This window comes from Quercus lobata, chromosome 6, assembly GCF_001633185.2.
Source record: "Quercus lobata isolate SW786 chromosome 6, ValleyOak3.0 Primary Assembly, whole genome shotgun sequence".
NCBI classification, from domain to species: Eukaryota; Viridiplantae; Streptophyta; class Magnoliopsida; order Fagales; family Fagaceae; genus Quercus; species Quercus lobata.
This window is the reverse complement of record NC_044909.1, coordinates 909,555-922,534: the sequence shown is the minus strand read 5'-3', so window position 1 is coordinate 922,534 and position 12,980 is coordinate 909,555. Positions and strand designations below refer to the sequence as shown.

General features: G+C 32.9%; 3 protein-coding genes across 4 annotated transcripts; all 3 read right to left on the bottom strand.

Moving 5' to 3' along the window:
• Nucleotides 1–263: 263 nt before the first annotated feature.
• On the bottom strand, nucleotides 264–665 carry LOC115994595 (early light-induced protein 1, chloroplastic-like). Its single transcript, XM_031118793.1, has 2 exons — nucleotides 662–665; nucleotides 264–580 (listed from the first exon to the last, which is right to left on the bottom strand). The coding sequence occupies exons 1-2, from the start codon at nucleotides 663–665 to the stop codon at nucleotides 264–266; spliced, it is 321 nt and encodes a 106-aa protein (XP_030974653.1).
• A 4,554-nt stretch (nucleotides 666–5,219) lies between these two features.
• Nucleotides 5,220–7,057, bottom strand: LOC115994932 (early light-induced protein, chloroplastic-like). 2 transcript variants are annotated; one of them, XM_031119275.1, is made up of 3 exons: nucleotides 6,811–7,057; nucleotides 6,589–6,672; nucleotides 5,220–5,773 (listed from the first exon to the last, which is right to left on the bottom strand). In XM_031119275.1, the coding sequence occupies exons 1-3, from the start codon at nucleotides 6,973–6,975 to the stop codon at nucleotides 5,429–5,431; spliced, it is 594 nt and encodes a 197-aa protein (XP_030975135.1). In that variant the 5' UTR covers nucleotides 6,976–7,057; the 3' UTR covers nucleotides 5,220–5,428. The 2 variants fall into 2 exon arrangements, with proteins under 2 accessions (XP_030975135.1, XP_030975134.1); XM_031119274.1 differs by having other exon boundaries at nucleotides 5,220–5,776; nucleotides 6,811–7,033.
• Nucleotides 7,058–8,787: 1,730 nt separating this feature from the next.
• Nucleotides 8,788–12,680, bottom strand: LOC115994245 (perakine reductase-like). Its single transcript, XM_031118312.1, has 7 exons — nucleotides 12,438–12,680; nucleotides 11,104–11,268; nucleotides 10,412–10,615; nucleotides 10,126–10,298; nucleotides 9,842–9,938; nucleotides 9,488–9,641; nucleotides 8,788–9,243 (listed from the first exon to the last, which is right to left on the bottom strand). Exons 1-7 carry the CDS (start codon nucleotides 12,489–12,491, stop codon nucleotides 9,068–9,070), a joined length of 1,023 nt encoding a protein of 340 aa, XP_030974172.1. The 5' UTR covers nucleotides 12,492–12,680; the 3' UTR covers nucleotides 8,788–9,067.
• Nucleotides 12,681–12,980: the final 300 nt, after the last annotated feature.

Genomic DNA, 12,980 nt, shown 5'->3' with positions numbered 1-12,980 from the left:
TTAAGTGATGATATATGGTTAATGAGGCACAAGTTGGACAAAGTCATTTGACAATGTAATACAGCAACGACAAGAGTAGACAAACATATTTAGAGAGGACCACTACTTTTGATAGACTCATTTGCATATAAGTTTCTATTCCTTTATAAAATTGAAATCTAATTTACTTAAAATAGATTACATGAGTTGCTTTCCAAATTTTATGGAAATTAAATATTCATTTACACAAGTTGGCTCGAGTTAGCACATCAAAAACCTTATTCCTAAATAAGGGTTCCACCCTTGACATACTCTGTAAAGGCTAGTGTAACCAAACCCAACATGGCAAACCTCCCATTCCACATCTCAGCATTTGAGGTGATTAACCCATCTGACTTGGACTCCATGCTTATTCCTTTAAACAGCGGAATTAGAGATGCAAGAGTGAGTACAATGCTAGTTCCTAAGAACCAAGGGATCCCACCATTGGATATCTGGACAAACACATCTTGGCCATTGGATAACTCCACTACTATTGCAGCAACAAAGCCAATTATTGCTAGCTTGTCGTTGATTCTCTTCGGTGCAGGCCCACTGAATGCTAACAAGTCAGAGAAGTTTGTGTTGACTTGTCAATCATAATGAAACACATGTAAAAAATTAATCTTAACTAATTTTATACGCATAACCGTCAACAACATTTTTTATAACTATTGTAGTTGTGCTTGGTGCTTAATAAAAGTAGGATCATTTAGTAGACCCAAGAATTATGCTACTTCCATATGAACAAGTCATGTTATTGGTTATAATTGTCTCTATAGTATTACTCAGAAAATAAAAAAAAATAAAAACTTAAAAAAAAAAAAAAGTTTTTCACAAAATCAAGGTGACATAATTTAAGTTGTGCATAATTAAATTTGGATTGATAATAAATTTATGTAAAAGTAATTTTGCTCTAGTTATAATTTGTTGAGCAAGTTGTGAAAAAAATTAATGAATAATTTTGTGTGCTTAAACTAATTGGTAAAAAAATGGATCTTCAAGAAATATTGTTATTGCATATTTAGGGTTACTGAGCGAAAAAAAGAGATGAAGTATCTCCTGGGTTAAGGGTAGCTACTTTGGGTGTTGGTTGAGGGGGTGAAGTTGTCACAGACTCTAGTTGCTCTTTCTGCAAAGTGCAAAGACAAAAAATCGTATGGTCATGAACTTTACTTAGAAATCATTCAGCATATCATAATAATATAAATGTTAAATTATTTCCATCAAACTTTGAATTTTCTACAAAAATAATAATAAAAATATCATGATGCATAGATTTCATTACCTTTGCCATGCAACGCACTTGGATGCTAGCATATCTTGGCAAATGTGGCTCAAACTAGTGGGAATAATTAGAAACTGGTTTACCCTTATAGACCTGTTTGAAACTACACGGGTCAAAGGGCTTGCCAAGATGGATTGCATTACAGATGAGGCTGCCATTATCAAAGAGCTTTTATAGGACTTACTAATAGGTTATGATTGATTCAAGTAGGTAGTAGAAAATGAAGTAGTAAGTGGTTGTGGCACGGAAGTACTGTTTACCGCGCATCAAGATTGTTTTTTGTTACAATAGGCAGCGTACGTTTGTTTAGACTCTAGACTTTAGATACAGTGTGTTTTCAAAAAGGTCATTGATTCACATGGTGGTGTCGGTACTTAAAGGATGTGGCACTTGGGCTCATCAGAATGAGTTTGCAAACAATGGTTTGAGGTTTTCACTCTTGATCTTTGAAGGGACTATACCATTCCACATTTCTGTGTTCTACTACTCACCTCTCACACTGTGCCACGGTTTTTAAATTTGACATCACTAGCAAAGTTTGATGCGCAATTGATTTGGTTAGACAAGCAACTTTTTTGTTTGATAGGAAAAGCTTGTAAGAACTCACTGTTTTCCTTTTCCTTTTTCTATTGGTTGCGTAACTCATAGTTTAAAATGTTAATGAATGTGCATTTTCTTTTATCATAGTGTCATCATTCTTAATTAGGCTTGAATTTGATTGTCTCAACCAATTTTGATTATGACGAGAATATGTTACAATTTTTAATTTTATTGATCAGGAGATATGTTATACATTTTGTGCATGGGGGAGTAGTGATTTGAATGTTATGGATTACTTAAGCAAACACATTTTAGATTAAATTACTGTGTTGGTCTCTAAAATTTGCACGAAGTTTAATTTTCTTCTTATAAGCTATTGAACCCGTTACAATTTTGTGGTAAATCAAAAGATGAGGCAGTCAAATCTTAACTCTATAATTCTAAAAGATTAGACTCTTCACATGCACTCTTTTGTAAAAAAGGAAAAACATTTGTAAGATTTTCGTAAAAATGTTGAAAAACATAAGGATGTATAGATATCTATCCAATATCTAAAAGTTGAGGCGTAACATTTATTGTTACTAAGCTCCTGTTAAGTTATATCCGTATAGTATTTTGGTCCATTTGGTCCATTTTAGTCCGTTCAGTCCACTTTGATGTTGCTTTGGGATGAGAGATTTGTGTAGAAAGATAAGTTGCTTCATTGACAATTATGTTATATTCTCGGTGTAATTTTGATAAATTCTTTATAAAATTATATTTTTCTTATGTTATTAAAATTTTGTATTTTTTTTTCCTAATATAAGTGATAGATATACTTATATATGCTTCATTTTTAGGTCATTCAAGAAATATAAAGGATGAATCATTTGTAAGGAGCACTAAAAAAAAAAAAAAAAAAAAAATTCCAACTACACATTTCATTATTTACAAAATATCTAACCTTATATAATAATTAAATATAAAATACATGATGTTCCTTTTTAAAAAATCTTACGAAATTTAAAACATTTTCTAGAAATAGCTTAATTTAACAAGTCTCAAGTCTTAGCATATATAAAACAACATTTACAATGTCCAGCAGACTACGAAGCATAATCAAAGATTCACATTGTTCACAATCCTTGCTCGAATCTCTCAAAACAATTAAAGGACCATACAACCATCAATAAAGGGGGCTAATAAGCAATTTCTTAGATTTGATATTTAGAAACCAAATGACTAGGGTTGTAAATGAATCAAGCAATTCATAAACAAACTTGGGCTTAACTCGATTAATTTGCTCATTCATGTTTGTTTGTTTATAAATAAGGCAAGTTTGAGCTTTGGTATTAGGCTTGTTTAATAAACAAGCTGAGCTTAAGTAAAAAAATTTGTTCATAAACAAACTCATGAGCTATAAGACTTGATATAAAACAAGTTGAGCGTAATTACCCATTACACGACTTAATAATGATATGGCTAACATGAGACCACTACCCATTACCTTAATTTTTCCCTTCACTCTAAACTAACCAAGCACCATTTTAGACTTTAGTTACATTTTTTTTCTTTAAATTTAAGTAGGCCACGTATGGTCCTTCCCCATCAATCATCTGATGCAAAGTTATGAAACATGTTAGTCCTTTCCCATTCATAATAGTACAAACAAGTATTTTTCTAGTTCTTCACCATCTAACGTGGATGTAAAAATTATATTTTGAACAATTGTTGAAATTATAAACAAGGAAGGATGAATGGATGCATTTAATTATGTAAAGTTGTAATTTGAACAATATCTAATTATATGTGGGACTACAAGCATGATAAAATGAATATGCTATTTTTTTAACTTTATTTTTGAAGATTTAAGAATTTGATAATGTGATTTTGTTAGATCTTAGGCTCAAAAGCTTGACCTAAGCTCGAGTTTGAGCTTGACCCAAGCCAAATTCAAATATTTTAGCTTTCCCACGAGCTTAAGCTCAAATATTATTTTAGGTTTGTTACGAGCTTAAGCCAAGCTTGAGTTTTTGACTTTTACTGGAGAACCAAGCTCAAACATGCATTATTCAACACAATTCAACTCATCTATAGCCCCTAAATGAAAACCTGTTTCCAATGTCTTCTATCAATGATAACCTATCTAACAAGGCTGAAAATTCTAACATGGTTCGTGAGGTGATTTATTATGCAACAGCTACATAGAATACATATAGGAATGATTCTCACACTTGTGAGGTCCATGCTCATATAAGAGGAGGACACTATCATATATGCAGCCGTTAAGTCCTTGTGTATTACATGGGTTGCACTTGTATTACTAAAAACAAGCCTATTACATATTACTAGTCGCAAACTCAAGTGATGTCTCGGAAAATGTAATATAATTATTTTATAAGAATATATTTTAAAATTAGTAGGTTAAATAGTGCATGTGTTATTTAAAAGTATTTTTTATTTTTATAAGTTTTATGTAATGGAACCTAAAATATATTTTGCATTAAAAAAAATATATAATTTAATAAAAAGATCTAAATTACATAATTATAATGTCGTTTTATATAAATGGAGAATATGTTATTAAAATGATTTTTTTATAAAAAAAATTATTATAATCAATTGACAAATTTGAACATATCCATATATATATATATATATATAGATATATATACACCCATATTCTATGAAACACATGTAACATGCAACATTATGTTTAAATTATTATATAAGTTTAGAATAGAAATTGTGATGTGCCTTTGTGTTAGAAACTCTTTCCCTTTTCCTTGTGTGTGTGTTTGTTTCTCAAAAATAAAAAAAATAAAAATTTAGAATTGCAACTTTCTTTTTTTTTTTTCTTTCAAAATATAGGTATAATGTCTATACTATTGAACTTGAACTTTAAGGTCATATTGTGAATGTTTGTCATTCTTATTGCTTTTTTAGTACTCAAATTTCTAATTTCTGACGCCTAAATGATTTGTTTTTTTAGTAAAAAACTAAAAAGTTTGCACTAAATAAAATAAAATTTCATATTTTTCAATTCAATAATTAAGAAAAATAATATTTTGAGCACACAAAAAGAAGCAACTTAGGGCTAAATTAGTTTGAAATGGACCAAAATAGATTAAATGGACTGAAATAGACCACATTAGACCATAGTACAATAGACTGAATGAACTGAACTGCTAAATTGATATGGCTTTGTAAAAACAACAAATGCTAGGATTCAAGTGGTTATTTCTTCACTCCGCTTTAAAATGGTTGTAAATATCTACCACGAAAGGTTTGCAAGTATCATCTAAAATACAATCTTATTCACTGTGTTAAATAAATGTGAACCGTCGAGCTTAAATCTTTCTAATCTTTCCACATGGTATGGCAATGTCGAGAGTAAACAAATGTAAGATTGAATTCAAAATGATCTTTCTAGCAAGGACCACTAGTTTTGATAGACACTTTTGCAGATAATTCTCTATTTCTTCTTGATAAAATTGAAATCAAATTCACTGAAAATTGGATTACATGAGTTACTCTTTCCAAATTACATGGAAATTAAAATTACCATTTATACAAGCTGGCCTGAGTTAGCACATCGGAGACCTAAATAAGGGTTCCACCCTTAACATACTCGGTGAAGGCTAGTGCAACCAAACCCAACATGGCAAACCTTCCATTCCACATCTCAGCATCTGAGGTCATCAACCCCTTTGACTTAGACTCCACACTAACTCCTTGGAACAAAGGAATTAGAGATGCAAAAGAGAGCACAATGCTAGTTCCTAAGAACCATGGGATCCCACCATTGGATATCTGTTCAAACACATTTTGGCCATTGGATAACTCCATTGCCAATGCAGCAACAAAGCCAATCATTGCTAGCCTACCGTTGATCCTCTCCGGTGCAGGCCCACCGAATGCCAATATGTCGGAGAACTTTGTGCTCACCTGCTAATAGTGTAACGTGTCAAAATACTCTTTAACAATTATGTAAAACATAGCTATAAGTAAAACAATATTTCTCACAACAATTACCACGACCTGTGCATAATAAAAGTACTATCTTTAGTGAACCAAGTAAAAATTATGTTACTTTGTGGTAAGATCTCATGTCAATAGCTAGAGAGGGCAGACATACTTTTTGTTCAAATACCTAAATTCTGTTTATACACAATTTTTTCCAAATACCTAAATTCTGTTTATACTCAATTCTTTCCAATCCCCCATGGTTGATGATGAACACTTATCTAGCTATTTTTTATTTATTATTCATATTTTACGGCTCAAATTAAATTACACTTAACCATATATTATATTAAAATATATTTAATAATTAATTAATACACACATTATTGTATTTGTTTTTAGGGAACGCTGTATTGTATCTTAGTTTTTAAAGTATTCCGCATATTGTAGTTTACCCATTCCTTTTGACATATCTCTACTTTTTAGTCGAAGAGATACCTTTACCTCTTTTTGATACTATTTATGTCCTTAATATACTATTTGCACTAATTTTTATTTTTTTATTTTTTATTTTTTTTTACGGAACTTTTAACAATAAATTTTTAATTTAAACAAAATAAACCGTATCCAAACAAAATTAATTTTGTGTGCTTAAACTATTTGGTAAAAAACTGGATCTTCAAGAAAATATAGTCATATATTTAGGGTTTCTAACTCAAAAAAAAAAAAACACACACACACACACACACTCAACAACAACAACAAAGAAGTATCTTTTGGGTTAAGGGTAGGTATACCTTGGGTGCAGGACGAGGGGTTTGTTGGGGCTGAGGTGGTGAAGTTGAAGTTGTTACAGGCTTTGGCTGCTCCTGCTGGTCCTCCTGCAAAGTGAAATGCCATGGAATCATACAGTCAAAATCTATAAATAGAAATCAATTAGCAGATCATGTTTATTAAATAATTTCTATCTAACTTCTGAGATTTCCACAAAAAGAAAAACAAACTAGACTTTTCATTACCTCTGCCATGCAACGGACTCGCATACTACTAGCATATCTGGGCAAATGTGGCACGTAACTAGTGGGAATTAGAAACTGGTTCACCCTATTAGTAGATCTGTTTGAAACTACACGATTCAAAGGTGGTCTGGCTAAGATGGATTGCATTGCAGATGAGGCTGCCATTGCCAATTAGAGCTAGCTTAATGGAGGAGGCTATGGATGAACAAGTACTAGGAAATGAGGTACAAAAAGTGGTTGTTGTGGCATTAATGTTAGGCCTGGAAGTGACATTATATAGAGAGTGTGTTGGGAGGGGCAAGCACTAAGCAGAGCAGTGGATATTTAGGGAGCCACGTCGTTCCATATATATTTTCAAAAGGACAATGGTTCACGTGGGTTCATTTGTCCACACATGGTGTCAGCAATAGACGTGGCACTCGCCTTCACCAAAACTTTCTACCACTGAGTTTGAGGCCCATATTGCTTCCCAGGTTTTCACTTTGAACTTTGAAAGGGAAGGGAAGGGACTAGACCATTCCACATTTCTCCATGTACCTCACCTCTCACACTGTGCCACGGTTCTGTACTCTTTCACTACCAAACTTTCATACTCAAAAGGTATATACTATTTGATTCTGTTAAACAAGCAACGTGGACTATTCGTATCTTTCTCTAATAAAGTAAAAAAAAAAGATAATTATATTTTCTTGAGTAAGTTTGTTTGGTAGGAAAAACTCGTAGGAACTCAACTTTTTTTTTTTTTTTTTTAATTGTGGCTAGACTCAGATCAAAATTTTAATTAGTGTCATTTCCTTTTTACCATAATGCGGCATCATCTCAAATTAGGGTCAAATTTGATTGTCCAAGCTAGTGGGTTGGGTTGGGTCACAATTTTTTTTTTTTTTTTTTAATATAGTGAGTCGGGTTGTATTTGGATCATGAGATTTACAAATCTGCCTAACCTGACTAGACCCAACTATATTTAATATATTTTCAAATTTAAAAAATATATTATATAATTTTGTTATTTATTTTTTTGCCTCTTCCTAAGTAAAACTCAAACCCTACATTTTTCTCATATAATTTGTGTTTGTTTGGTATTATGCTTATAATTATTTGGTTATAAATTTGCTCTTATTTGTGATGGTGTTATTCTAATGCTCAATTTAATAATAATAGTAATTAAAAAAATTGTCCAACTCGATCTACATGGGTTGGGTTAGATTGGGTTACATTTTTTTTAACTCACCATGATGAATTGGGTTGAAAAAACTCTTTAATCCAACCCAACCCAACCCAACCCAACCCAACCCATGTACACCCCTAGTTTGAACCTATAATAATCACAAAGAGACATTTTTCATTTTTGTGTGTGGGGGGAGTAGAGGTTTGAATGTTATGGGTTACTAAACTATTGTTTTCCTCTCAAAAATTTGCAATAAATTTATTTTTCTTTCTCAATATATAAAAACCAGCCCAATAAATCAAAATTAGATTAAAACCCATCAAAATTTGAAGCCCACCAAAGAAGGTATTCCAATACAACGAAAAAAGGAAGAAAAGAGGATCTAGAATGACTAGCTATCATCTGCTCGAACATGCAACTTGTAAATTAAACATTCCCACCATAATATCATAATTCACAACATATGATCGTGTAAATGCACATTAAATCACCTGTAAAAAAATGCACATTAAATCCAAAAAATCTTTTCTAAGAAAAATTGATCATTTACAGCAGAGTTTAGACATAGAAAAATCAAAACATTGCCAAGTTCTCTATGCAGAAGCCCCCGAGCCATACATTGAGAGATTGCAGCATCTCAATCAAAGGTTGGACAACACTCCTCTATGCATTGCAAAACTGAAGAATTCTAAAGACGACAGAGATGGAGCAAAAAGCATGGAATCATAAAAGTATAAAACAACTATCACAAATTAGAAAAAAAAGAGAAAGATGTGGCAGTTCCCACCATCCAGAGGGGATAATGATAATAAAGCATGCAACTATTAATAACAACTATTTCATATGGAAAAAATAGAAAAAATGATGTTGCCACAGGTATTAACTATGAATCTCACACTAAATGCTAGCATAATAACTTATTCATCATGCATGTGCAATTCCTTTATAAGGAGATTTCTTTCTCCTACCCATTCATTAGCAAGATATAGTTATACTCTTTTCTCACTTATTTTTCCTACAATGCAACAGCAGAGAAGAAATGTTTCACTTCAAAGGTTGCACTTTAGTTTCTAAATCTATAACTTGCAATTACTTTGATGGGGTATTTGCAACCTCCCAGGCATATTTAGATATTGCAGCTGTATTTCTTTCACCAGCCACTTCACTGATGGGCATAGCATCACAAATTTCTTTCAAATCCTCTTGTGTAAGCTTCACTGCCAAGGATCCAATGTTGTTATCAAGATTTTTTATGTTGGTTGTCCCTGTAAACCATCCTATCAATAAGTTTCACATCATGCTCTACTAACAAAACAAGAATTGTCAATTAAGTGCATAATTCTTAAGTTATATATTAGTAGGAAGTAGGTACAGAATTGAAAAGTAGAATTTCATTTTTCATGGAAATCAGAAAAGCTATTGATTGATGTGAACAAGCAGTTGCATAAAGAATTCAATCATATATGTGTGTGTGTGTGTGTGAATATAGCACAAGAAAGCCTAATATACCAGGGATTGGGATTATATCATCTCCCTGATGGAGAAGCCAAGCCAGAGCTAGCTGAGGGGGAGAGCAGGCATGCTTTGCAGCCAAGGTGGCAAATCGGGCATATAGAAGTTTGTTCTTTTCTAAATTCTCCCCTGAGAACCTTGGGTGCATAGCCTGCCAGGAATATTAACATCAACATAAATTCCAAATTTTGTTGTAAGAATTGATTTAAAACATTGTTAATACATGGAATTACTTAAGACGTTTGTGTTCGGTAGGGGGTGGGGGAGTCAGAAACCTGTTTCAAGAAAAGAATCATATGGGTTTGTAATAGAAAGCATGAAATTACTTAATATTTATTCATAGCAACATACCAACCTACTACCGGTAGGCAAGCTCTCAACAACTGCCTTCCCACCAAAGAACCCTCGACCAAGAGGGCTATATGCCACTAAACCAATACCAAGCTCCCTGTTCCAAAATGGTGGCAGCTTGATGAACTAATATGGTTTAACAATGCGTTCAGATTTTGAAATATTCTCAATGTATCTAATTCAAAATATTCTAAGATTGCAAAGGCAACATGCTTCACGTATGAATCTTGATAACACAGTTTAACAATGCAAAGACTAGAAATTTAGGACTATATATAACAAACCGGCAAAGTGGAATTATCTCATCTTCAATTTCACAGGTCCACAAAGAATATTCCATTTGTAAGGCAGTGATGGGCTGAATTGCATGGGCTCTCCTTATTGTGTCTACACTGGCCTCTGATAAGCCAATGTATTTTATCTTTCCTTCTTCCACTAGCTTCTTGAGCTCCCCAATCTATAAAGAACAAAGTAAACAGCCATGACTTGAATGTAGTCTTGTGCATTTTAAATAATAGATTGAAAGGTAACAAAACATTTGAGAGGAGGACAAAGTCTCTCGATCCTTACAGTATCCTCAATGGGCACTGAGAGGTCAACACGGTGCTGATAGTAAAGATCAATGTAGTTGATGTCAAGCCTCTTAAGACTAGCTTCACAGCATTCCCTTACATAATCAGGGGTTCCCTTTACCCCGTATTTACCATCCTCTAATCTGATAATGCCAAATTTTGTAGCCACTTGAACTTTTTCCCTAGGAAGCTGTTTTAAAGCCTGAGAAAACAAACGGTGATAATAATAATACCAATGATATATTTGTCAATCCATGCAAGGATGTGAATTTTCCACCACATCATTTCTAGAAATGTTGCAAATCTCAGGAAAAAAGAAAGAAAAAGAAAAGAAAGAAAGAGGGAGATAGAGAGAGAGAGAGAGAGAGAGAGGAGAGATTATCTGTGTTCAATTGTACTCAATTTGTCACAAAACTACAGTTAATTCTTGTCAGATAATTGAAGCATATGCTCAACTAGTCTTATTATTTTTGTTCTTCAGAGCCTCCTATTGTCATATTGTCACTCAATAGCCAATGTCATGTATTTCCTCTTATTAAATTAAATTAAGTAAGAAAGAAAGACGTTCCCACAAACCTTGACGGGAATAACCAAACAAACTTGGGTATTCGTTTGATCCTACACTAATTCAACTTGGTAATACATATGCTCAACTCAGGTTTAAACTTCAAAATAAACAGAAAACAGTACCTTGCCAACCATGATTTCATTATCATGATTATTTCCATAGAGATCTGATGTGTCAAAGAAGGTGATACCCCTATTGAATACTTCCTTAAGAACTGAACAACCAACTTCATTAGAGTGAGTAGAGTTGTATGATAGTCCGGCGCATCCATAGCCTAATCTAGAAACCTGCAGTCCAGAAAAGGATGCATAAGGAGAACACAATAGTTTCTCAATGAAGTTAACACCTTAACGAGAAGTTATGAAACCAAAAATTTGGATTTCCACTTAGTCCCCAAGATCTTCTCAATTTATCATCAGAACCTGTCAATTTCTCTAGTTCTTACACACGGAGTTATTTTCAAGATGGCGGTCTTTTTCCACAGTTACTTTTATTCAGAATGATCCTAAATTCCAATCCAATGGGACACTGCTAACATAATGTTCTAATACTAATTAAATAAAAAGAGATTAATTTTGCTAGTAGGAGTAGGACTTGCAATTATATTCTTAAAAAATTTATATACTCCATGCTTCTGAAGGCCTTGTCTGAATTACAAAACCTAGTCTTGCAATTTGAGTGGAAATTAGGGGCTCTAATTTGCCTTTGTGATTGTAGAAACAGAACCTGCAGCTTCTGATTTAAAAGACTTGACAACTACAGTGTAGTACTGAGATTATCACCATTGATATCTCTTCATATGTATCTTTGTTCATATATTTATGTAGGTAAGATGTTCCTCTGTATCATGAAGAAGAATCTCACCCATGTCATTCAACTTCATGATTCCAAATGACTCACTATATGCTTGCCTTCCTTTCAAAAGCCTACCAGGGTGAGGACTGATTTTGATTAACATTGAAAGCATTGTAAAGATATGAGCATGGACAAAATGAATACATCTAATCTAACACACAGCAAGAAAAGACAAAGCCCTATGGTTCATAATCTATAGCAAAATTGGGTAAAAAAAGATTTGTGTGTCAGATCCCAAAGAATTAAAATCTGAGACTACTAAACCAGTAAATAAAATGTCATCTAATTTATCTTACTATTATCATTATGTAACATAGGAGTAAAATTTCTAGTAACCCAATAAAACCTGAAAAATCAAACCTTAATAAAAACAAAATAAAATTGCACTCCTGCGCAGTCCATAGATGAGAAACTAAAAAGAATGACTTTACAACATGGAAAACATATAATGTTATTGACAATTAATCAAATATCAGACAACCACTGTTGTAACTAGGAAAGAAAGCCCAAGAAATCTAAATTAGTGAAGAATACATATGTGGTGACTGGTGAATGATACTGAGAGGAGAGACAGATGGAAGTGAGAAAGAAAGAAGCTGACCTCCAACCCCTGACTGCCAAGTTTGACTCTTGGGATTTGCATCTCTTCCTCCATTTTCGACAACACAGGAACTGGAACTTCAATGAAAAATATTCTCTTGTAAATACTTGGGAGTAGGGACCAATGACCATTCCTCTTTTTCCCACTACCAAAATTATGTCTCGCTCCTTTTTTGATACCTGTTTGAGAAGTCTGAATTGAGTGGACATTTTTGTCTAATTCGCTTATATAGTGTGTCTCGCTCCTAATATATATTCGTGACAGTTAATGCAGAGTTTTTAATTTTTTATTTTTATGGAACTCGACTTTATGTATGTAAATTTTTTGGTACGGAATTCGAATATATATATGGATCAGTTACTGCAGTGTACTGTGTACATATTGGATTGAATTGCACCTATGTTTTCTTGATATTTGTATTTTGGACCAGAAAGTTTAAAAACAAAGAAAAAGACTCAATGCTTCCCTATTGGGTGTCCTTACGAGGGTCTTATGAACTTCAGTTTCCCACACATGGTTTGTAAAGAATTGCTTTTGTGTTTG